Below are 10154 nucleotides of genomic sequence, written 5' to 3' on the forward strand. Positions count from 1 at the left end.
ATTCAGAAAACAAAAAACTTGCAGTGAATGCTGAGTTTTTGACTTTACACAGAATGTAACAAATTAAGCTAAAGAGTGACTGAGTAAAAAGGATTTTATGGCCTCAAATGTTCACAATTAAAAAATTCAAAGAAAACAGATTTTGTTTGGCTGTAAACATTCCCCGATGCCCTAGAAATATCACACAGCAACACTGCACTGAGACACTGGGAAGAAGAAAAAAGTGTTCTCTAAGGTAAAGAAAAAGCAAGAACCACCAAAAAAAGATACTTCTTGAAATATTTCAAATTTATGAATATTATAAAGACACCATACATGTTTCTGCTTTTTAAACCTCAGATACCACTTCACTGGTTGCCCAGTAGGCTGCCACAAATATAAAGATGCCAACCAGTTTTGGTGAGAACTCCCAAGAATAAAAACTTGAGCAAATAGAAAAGTGCTAGACCCAGAAAATTATACACGTAAGAATGTGCTCAGCTACTGCACACTGAACTTTGGGACACTGTGATAGTCAAACTAGAGAGCCAAAATGAGAGGGAAAAGTATGATCTAGGTTTGTAATTTCTCTATAATCACCATTTCTCTATAATCAATTTTTCAGGGACATAATTGCTCTGCTAAAAGAACTGCCAAAAGCACTCCCATAGACATCGTCAATTGTTGCAGTCCCTACTAAGCAGATGGCTCCCAAAATATTTGATAACTTTACTAGGCAGCATTTCCACAAACACTTTGGTTGTTAGCACTGACTCATATCCCATCACCCACTGCTTACAACAGTCTCTGGAGTTTTGGTTTTCATTTTACCATGGGAGTGCACAGATGGATCTGTGACTAGCTGCACCACCTCCTGACAAACCCATTAGCCTTGCAGGTAGCCTCAAGTCTCCCATGTGTACTCCATCCACACAGTTAGATGCAAGCTAATGCTAGATGTTTATGAAATTTATTCGTAATGGACCATATTAACTTGGTATAACTACGTACATCAGTGTGAAAGGCTCTGTGCGTGCAGACAGCCCAGTACACATTGCCTGATCCTAAAGCTGGCTCTCAGAACACATTGGTGCATTCACTAGATTTTTATCAAGGAAAAAACCACAGCCAATGAGGTAATGGGAGAAAGAGCAGGATAGCAAAGGAACAATTTAGGCTTGAATTGGAGTCACATTGAAAAACCAACAGGATTTCATCAGAGCCCAAAAGTAATAATTTTCCTGAACTGCAGATGTGAAGGGCTACCTCACGTGCAAAATGTTCTGTCAGCTTACATTTATGACCCATCACTACAGAAGATAAGGGCAGAGAAGTACTAAGTCTCATTTTTCAGATGCTCGCATCTCACTGCTGCACACGGAGTCTGAACAACCAGTGATTTGACTCTACCTTTGCTGTACACTGACTTTGAACTCCCTGGCCCTGCAAGTTTGCCCAGGTTTACGCAGTTTTGTCTCATCTCTTTCCAAGTTGCAACGCAGTGCTGCCAGTCACGCTGCTCTGGTTTTAATTAGCCCTTTGTAATAAGAATGCTTATCAATCCAGTCCACAAAAAGCACATCTGTGAGAAAAGTACCTGTCTTGCCAGAAATCCCTAACAATTAACTTATCTGAAATTACCCCCGACACAATTCCAGTCAACTGAAAACTGTTTTTCTGTACCACGCTGGTCCTCCCTAACAAATCCATGCATTTCAGAAGTATTCCCAACTGGAAATTACATCAGCCTTCCATCTTTGCTGCAGTTTGACACACATGATCAAGATTTATTTCAAGCAAAGCATCAGAAATTGCAGTAACACTGAAGAGTGAGCATCTTCCCATCCTACCTAAGTAGCAGAAGTTACCAGAACAGTATTTAAAAAACGTTTTCCCGATTTCTGCTACAGTAATGGTGTATGGATAATAAGGTCATGACTGACTTCCACTCTAGTCCTCTCACCTACTCTATGCTGTATTCTTCACACATCACTCAGTTAAATGGTTACCCTCCATGCTGCTTTCAGACAGCACACACCTCCATGCTGCCCACTATATTATGTAAATAACAGCAAGCTTAGCTTGTAATCACTAGAAGAAATCTACTCAATAAGTGGTGAACAAAAGATAGGAGGTTCTGCACCCCTCCTTTCAACACAGCCAGCACACTGACCCAATAGGGACATGGCAACCCGAGGAGCAGTAAGAGCAGGACTCACCCAGAGCCACTGACAAAAGCACATCCAGCAGTAACCAACCGCTCCAAACTGACGAAACTCACTGAAGTTGAACTGAGAAACTAGAAAGGGAATTTTCATACACAAGCTTACAAGCAACGAAGCACGTGTCCAGCAGTCAACACCAAAGCAAGGGCACACAGTGAAATTACTGGGTGGCTCAGAGACACTGATGAAAGCCAAGTTTATGAAAAACAAGAATTAAAAAAAAAAAAGGCAGGGGGACATTAAGAGGAGATCCTGTATGTTGTAAGAACACTAATAATTTGAAAGACAAATTTTCTTTTGAAAGCAGGAAGCAATTTTAAAACAGCCAACAACACTGGAGAGAAGGGCAGTGCCCTGGAAATGGCCTCCAACAGACACAGAAGACAGGGTGGTCCGACCCAGTCTCAGCAGCAGCCAGGAAACTGGGAGGTGACAGTGTGCCAGGAAGGGCACCAGCCTGCATGGGGACTGGAGAGAGCGACAAACAAAACCAAGATTCTTGGCAGAAGGATTCAGCAAAGAGCATAGGAAATGCAACAGACTCCGGCTGGATGTGCTGCTCCCAAGTAAGACAGGAAAAGCACAGATGCTGCTTTGCTGCCCTGAGTCAGTAGGATAAAACTCACACTTGTGCAATTTGTCACTGGGACAAAGGTGACCAATGTCTGTTCATCCTTCCTTGCTTCTCCCACCACCTGATGCCCTCCTGTCCCCCCAGATCCTGCTGCTATTACAGATCAGCAAGTAACAGAAGTTCAATTTCTTAAGAAAACAGAACAGGGAAAAAATGCTGCATGTGATTACTCTGAGCTTAAGCACATTCTCAAAAATGAAAGATTTTTACAGCTTGTAACTACGTTTGCAAAACTATTCTACATTCCATCCTACTGAATGCTAGTATCAGCCTGCAGTGGATCACAATCCCATTTCAGAGACCACTTGAAATACTGGTGTTTCAATACTGCAGATTGTCAGACAGATCCATGCCTGATACCTGCTGTTGTCTCAGCAAATGGCAAACATAAATAAGCTATGACAACTACAGTTACAACCTTCAAATATCAAAATACTGAAAGTCAATTTCAAAGGCTGATTTTTGTTCTAGACAACAGTTATGGCTCTGTTGTGCTTTCCTAATTGAAAATCAAAAATTTTGTAAAAGCTCAGAGGTCATGGAAAAAGGTGACTATAGTGGGAAGTGACAATGTAAGAGCAAGGGAAGGGGGAAAAAAAAAGACTAAGATCAAGAACAGTATTTATATATATAAAAATTTATTTAGGTGAAGTCACAAACATTTTTTTTTTTAATCGATTTACAAACACTTCATGTTAAGCATATTATTGAAACTATCAAGAAAGTTAAAGGAGAGCAGATAACGGCAGTTGGTTTTTTTTTTCCTGAAACAACTAAAGGCATACCCTTACCATCAAGCGCGTTACTGGATCATAGTATTACCTTGATCATACTCCCTAGTATGCAAGGGGAAAGGAAAAGAAAACAAAATACAGAGATGTAAAACAATTAAACCATGAACCAACGAATGACTTTCATGAACACCAGACCACAAAAGTCTGGTCTGATGTTCAAGATGCTAACTATTCTATGAGGATAAAACAAGAGCAATAATTTAGGTCAGCTATTAAATCTGTTCAAAAATTTTGCAAGGCATAAGTGGGCTATAAATTATTTTTGGAAACGACAGCAATGGTTAAAGAATTTTCTTCAGAGAAAAATGAAGAGGTGGTACTGAGCCTCACAGAATAATTTTGTCAACAACCTGAGTTATACCAATTGTAGGATACTGTGTTAAGTCAAATACACATTTATGTTGCAGATATTGTCAATGAAAAAGTAAAATTAACAGGTGTAACAAGACAAGTTAGGATTTATTTTTTAAGCAAATATAGTACACAGATTTTTATTCTTTTTTGAAGTGTCCAGTCGTGATCTGCAAAGATCCAGGATTGCACACAAGTTTGCTCAAATGAGAAGGGTTAATCTGCGCATTAAATTGGCTTATACTCTCAAAGTAGTATTTTAGGGCAGGGCTCTCCTCCGGGAGACTGTTCCTGACCTCATTCAATCAATGTTCAATTTATTCACTTTCCTGAATCTTTGCCCTCTTTGGATAGTCTGTGACAAGTGCTGCGCTGCAGGAATTCCTGTTTTCCAGCAAACTGGCTTGCTCTGCAGGTTTGTAGTCCATTGTTACAATTGCTGATTGGGTAAAATGAATTTCCTACGTCTTCTCTAGCACAGCTTGCAACGCAACAGAAGCAGAGGTAAAAGAATGCACTAGAATACCAGAGCTCCACTTAAACACCAACGGAGTCAGGCTGTTGACACCAATAAGAAATTTTGTATTTAACAAATCTGTAAATATTTAAAAACCAAAGTTAGTCAGTTTTATATATAAACTCACCCACTTATTCTGCCTGCCATTCCAACTGGCCTTCTGTTTTCACGGAGTCTGAAACAAAAAAAAAAAAACTGAGAATTGTCCAAAGATAATCCAAGCATAAATTTGTAGGAATGAATCTCGGCTATCCTACAATGCACGTGCCAATCACTGCTTTTAAACAAAAACTAGGGTTTCTCACTTTACCAATGCAAAGCAAAGTTACAGCTTTCTACTCGCTCTCCAGAAATAACAATCGGCCTCAAATACATCCTTTCATTTTTGTTGACTTTATTTTTACTGGTTGACCTTCTGTGGAACTGCAAAACTAGAGAGATACAGACACTGCAATAAGCTGAAATGTAAGGAACGTCCTGCTGAATGGGAAGGTGAAATAGAATCTGGCTGCCTAATGCTAACCTTTGAAGCCATGAAAACAAACTCAATTCAAGCAATCTTGAAGAAAATGTCTCTGTAAAATATTTTCCCTTCCTCTTGACAGGACGAAGGTGGAAAAACTCAGATTCCGGTCAAAGTCTATTCTCTACAAAAACCTTTTCTCTCACAATTAAATTAGAGAACACTCTTGCCTAAACACGAAGTCGCAGCCTTTCATTCCTTTCAAGCAGTTACACAACAAAGAGCTCACAAGGAGCTGCGTGTGGGCCAGGGGAAAACCCATAGGTCACCTGGTGTTTCCCTGCTGCTGCTGCGCCAGTAACAAGCTCAAGCTTTTTCCCAGGTCTACATTTAACAGCTGCTCAGACAATTGTTTCGGTTAAGGACTTGTTTAAAAAAAAGTTATAAAATACCCTGTGCTACCAATTAAAAACTGCTCTAATAATGGAGAAGTAGTTGAACCCACAATGAACAATGGCTACACAGCCTTTACTTTTACTTTCCTATTATATGCCATTATAGCGCTGTAGTTTTTACATTCAAGCCGATCATTAAACCAAATGTTGTTATTTTATAAACAAGGTAGCTAAAATAAACAAGCTGGATTCTAATTCACACAGCTTCCAGTATATTCTTTAGATGCAAGTCAAGTCAATGCCAACACTGAAATTAATTGGAAAATTTCCACAAAATCAAAGGAGATGGAGAATGCCAGGTGCCCAGCAGCAGCCTGGAGCTCTGCACTGACAGAACAGCTATTGTGAGTTACGGTCTAGTTAACATTATGAACTGAAGATCCTGTAAAGGACAAGATGAAATACAAGAGGTATTTTCCATCTGGTGCTCACATAATATCAGTAGTAAAATAAAAACTGAACTGCTGTTCTCAAGAACGGAGACATCTAAACAAAGATATCAGAACAAGTTACGTAATCTGGAATACCAAACACAGACAGCACCAAGGCCATACAGCTGGCGTTGGGATCTATTACAGCATTCATTAAATGGTGTTAGTTTCCATTCCTTTCCATGCAGGTTGGCCCAAGATGTTGCTAGGTAGAGAAGTCAGGAGTTGGTGCAATGCACTGAACACTTGCAGATATCCTGAAAAACATTGTCCCTTTCCAGATCAGACTAATTTAACCAGTGCTGAGTTGAACAAAACCCTTTGGGATGGCAAAGATCCCTCCTATGCGCCTAAAAAAATAATTGAGAAATAAATATGAATAATCCTTCAACCATCATTCAAATGGCACGAAACTCCAATATTCCACTCCAGTGTATGCCACACAGTGGATTTGACAGATACCAGCCACCAGTATTCTAAAAAAAAAAAAAATAAATCAAAAGCTGCAGTACAACCCAAAATATAGATAGGCAGCACTCTTGTACCACGGGCACTTGCTGCCACCACTCAAGTAGTGGAAACAGCATATTTGCCTGTGTATGTTTGCGGTTATGCCAATTCAGTGACACTTGATGACTGTAATAAAAGCAAATCCTTGACAAAAACAAAATCCCCCCTGCTTCCCCTAATCACACACATTCCACAAAACAGGCCAGAACTCGTGGACTAAACCTACAGAGGCTGGAATTAAATTACATCTCCAAATCATGGTAAATTTGCAAGCTGTGGCCATTCAAACTGAAGTTCCTCTTCACTGACACCCATGTTTCTGGCCTCCCACACAGTCTGCAGCTACCACATACTCCCCCAGTAACAGGCCTCTACTCTTTGTCTTAGGTTCTTAGGTACAATTTTATTGCTGAGAAAGCTCTGGGTGTTTTGTTTTTTCTTTTAAAGACAATTCAAAAAAAAAAAAAAAAGGGGGAACCTTTCTTCTGATGTCCTAAGGAAAACACGATTACATCCCAGGGGAGAGAACGACTGGGATTTCCAATTCCTGAGGGACAGAGCGACAGATAACGCAGCTATCTGCTGTGAGTCCCTTTCCCCACAGTGCCCACCCCTCCCAGCAGACACAGTCCAACATCTCAGGCCCAGGCCAAAGCCTTCCACGGGCACAGGCATGGGGAGCAGTCGCCCCGGCTCCCCTCGCCCCTTCTCTGCCCATCCACAGGGCACCACGGGGGCCAGGGAACCACCCCGCTGCCGGCTGTCACACCTGGCTCTTCTCCTCCTTCTTGGGGCTCTGGGATGAGGACGACGATGAAGGCGGTGGCTGTGCTGGCGGTGCGGCCTGCGGCTCGCTCTCCATACGATTGTGCCTGCTGAGGAGCGACTTGAGAGGGGCCATCCACTTCATCCACAGGTCCAGGTCGACGTCGCCCCACGGCAGGTTGGGGTCCTTGGCCGCCCGCCGCCGGAAGTCCTCGTCGTAGTTCATCCACGAGGTGCCCCCGTAGGTGGCGTGCAGCTTACGGATGGTGTCCAGGTACTTGAACATGGCCCCGCAGCGCGCCGGGTGCTTCTCGCACACCACGCTGGCGTACACCAGAAAGGCCGACACCCACTGGTCCAGCGTGTCCCCCGGGTGCGGGCCGTGCTCGGGGGTCAGCTCTGTGTGGAGCAAGGAAAAGAGGTCAATGAACTCCCCCCGCCAGATGCGCTCCTTGGTGGCCTTGGCCAGCTGGTAGCCCAGGGGCCGCCGCAGCCCCACGTAGGGGGTGGCCGCCGCTTCCGCCGTGGGGGGCGCGGGCGCGGGCGCCGCAGCGGGCGCCGCCGCCGCCGCCTCGCCCTGCCCCGCCGCCGCGGCCGACGCCGACGCCGCCGCCGACGCCGCCGGGTCCCCGGCCGCGCTGTTCGCCACCGCCGCCGCCGCCGCCGCCTCGGCGCAGGGGCTGGCCGCCGCCGCCGCCGCCCCCAGCGCGGCCTGCCGCTCCAACCAGCGCGGGTTCACGTAGACGGTCCGCAGGCGCGGCGCGGCCCCGGCCGCCGCCGCCGCCGCCGCCGCCCGCGCCGCTCCCTCGGCGCCCGGCTGCAGGCGCAGCACGGCCAGGGCGGCGGGCGCGCAGGCGGGCAGGTCGCTGCCGTCCCGCCGCGGGGCCGGCTGGGCCGCCGCCGGCACCTGGAGCAGCGCGGGCGCCGCCCAGGGCGGGGAGCCGCCCCTAGGCCCGGCCGCCGCCGCCAGCGCCTCTAGGCCCGGGAGGCCGAGCCGCGAGCCGGGCGCCACGGCGCCGAGCACCCATCGGGTCTCGGCCACCGCGCTGCGGTCCCGGGGGCTCCGAGACCTCCCCTCCTCCCGACGCCCGGCGAGCGCCGTCCCCAACGTCAGGGGGGCCGCGGTTCCGGCCCGGCGCCGACGGCGGCTCCGCCGCCTCCCACGTGGCATCGGCGCGGCGGCTCCGGGCGGCGCGCGCGGCGGGGGGCGGGGGCTGCGGGCCGCGGGCGGCGCGGGGCGGGGCCGGAGCGGGGCGGGGCGGGGCCGGGGCGCGGGACCGAGGCCGAGGCCCGGGACTGGGCCGCGGCTGCCGGAGGCTTCTTCCGTCCGCGCCTACGCCGGCGGCGAGCCCGGCGGGGCTCCGGCCTGCGCTGCCGGCCGCGACGCGGCATCACCCGGCCCGGCAGCTCCGGCGTAGCTCGCCTGCCGGTGTCGGCAGCCAGAGCCCCGTCGAACGGCCGGGAGGCGTTACGGCCGGCCGGGACGTATGTCCTGTGCCCTTGTCCTGGGCATTTGTAACGGGTTTATGTCATGCGGCATTTAAGTGACGGGCATGTAGAAAATCACAGAAAACTCGTGAAGTATGTAACTGTGTATACAGTTCTTAGGACGCTCCAAAGTAATGCCTCTTATTTATTACCATGGAAACCACAACTGATTCAAAGTACACAATAACACTATCTCCTAGAGCAAACTCTCAGCTACAAAGCGCTAGTTTTCAGCCCAGTCACCATTAACTATGCATTTTCACCAGCAATGAACAGGAGCCTGCATGCCACTCTCACTTTACTGGAGCTGACTCACTGTTGCCGCTGCTGCCACCCCTCACTGTGCTCACATCCAATCTTTCTGCTCCACAAATGTTCAGCAAGTGTCAGTGAACGTCACTGGGTCCCATTTTTTCTGCATGGAGAAATTCAATTCCACATCTTAGCTGATATAGTGGTTGGCAAACCCATGGCAGGCAGGTTGGAACTGGATAATCGTTAAGGTCCTCTGCAATCTAACCCATTCTGTCATTCTGTGACTCATCTGCAGAATCACAGAATGGTCAGGGTTGGAAGGGACCTCAAGGATCATGAATCTCCAACCTCCTTGCCACATGCAAGGCCACCAACCTCCCCATTTAATGCTAAACAAGGCTGCCCAGGGCCCCATCCAATCTGGCCTTGAACACCTCCAGAGATGGGGCATCCACAACCTCTCTGGGCAGCCTGTTCCAGCACCTCACCACTCTCTCTGTAAAGAATTTCCCCCTGACGTCCAACCTAAATCTCACCTCCCTCAACTTAAAACCATTTCCCCTTGTCCTGCCGTTATCTACCCTTTCAAAGAGTTGATTCCCCTCCCCTCTGTAGGCTCCCTAATCTGCAGTTCCATATCAGGCTGCCCCTCTGTCACACAGCAACAAAATGTAATGCGATATCAGTGGGAATGGTCAGCCTCTACAGTCATTCCACCGACATCTGCCTCTGATGTTGTGGGCCATCGTAATAAAAGCAGAGGCATTATATTTGGAGCAGCCCTTGTTGTTATCCTATAGCAACTGTGGGGGTAACCACAGGCCATGCCTCCTCCAGGCCTGATCTACTGCTGCGCTATGGGCTCCTCCAAATACTAAATTCCAGGAATTCAGATGTATGGAATTCTCTTGTAAGAAAAAAAGGTTAAAAGATTGGCTTCACTTTATTTATTTATTTATTTATTTATTTATTTATTTATTACCTAATTATTTTTGAAGAATTAATAAAAGCAGAAAAATGCTCTCATTTTCTAATCCACCTTCATTGTCAGAGACTTTGTTCAGAAGTCTGAATAAAATGCAGTTTGTTAATTCTTGATATGAATACATCCACATGTTGATAAGCAATTATATAAAAAATGCTGTCAAAACAGGCTTGATTGGAATGAAGTTTTATGTAGTTTGATTTTAAATCCTGTCCACTATGTCCTTCTAATTCCAGTGAGCATTAAAAGTACAGTAACTCAGTGATTTCACTAAAACTTGCCCCCGTAGCAATCTTGCTGTT

The 10154-nt window shown here is 46.7% G+C and overlaps 1 protein-coding gene across 1 annotated transcript; it reads right to left on the minus strand.

Moving 5' to 3' along the window:
* Positions 1-3460: 3460 nt before the first annotated feature.
* LOC149920016 (uncharacterized) lies at positions 3461-8310 on the minus strand. Its single transcript, XM_090125743.1, has 3 exons — positions 7129-8310; positions 4628-4675; positions 3461-4541 (listed from the first exon to the last, which is right to left on the minus strand). The coding sequence occupies exons 1-2, from the start codon at positions 8293-8295 to the stop codon at positions 4667-4669; spliced, it is 1176 nt and encodes a 391-aa protein (XP_089981869.1). The 5' UTR covers positions 8296-8310; the 3' UTR covers positions 3461-4541; positions 4628-4666.
* Between the last annotated feature and the right edge of the window lie 1844 nt (positions 8311-10154).

Source organism: Phasianus colchicus, chromosome 1, assembly GCF_987193195.1.
Source record: "Phasianus colchicus chromosome 1, bPhaCol1.hap1.1, whole genome shotgun sequence".
NCBI classification, from domain to species: domain Eukaryota; kingdom Metazoa; phylum Chordata; class Aves; order Galliformes; family Phasianidae; genus Phasianus; species Phasianus colchicus.

Bases quoted from the DNA above. Each gene is read 5' to 3' on its own strand.
- LOC149920016 (XM_090125743.1), bottom strand. From the start codon at position 8,295: ATGCCACGTGGGAGGCGGCGGAGCCGCCGTCGGCGCCGGGCCGGAACC.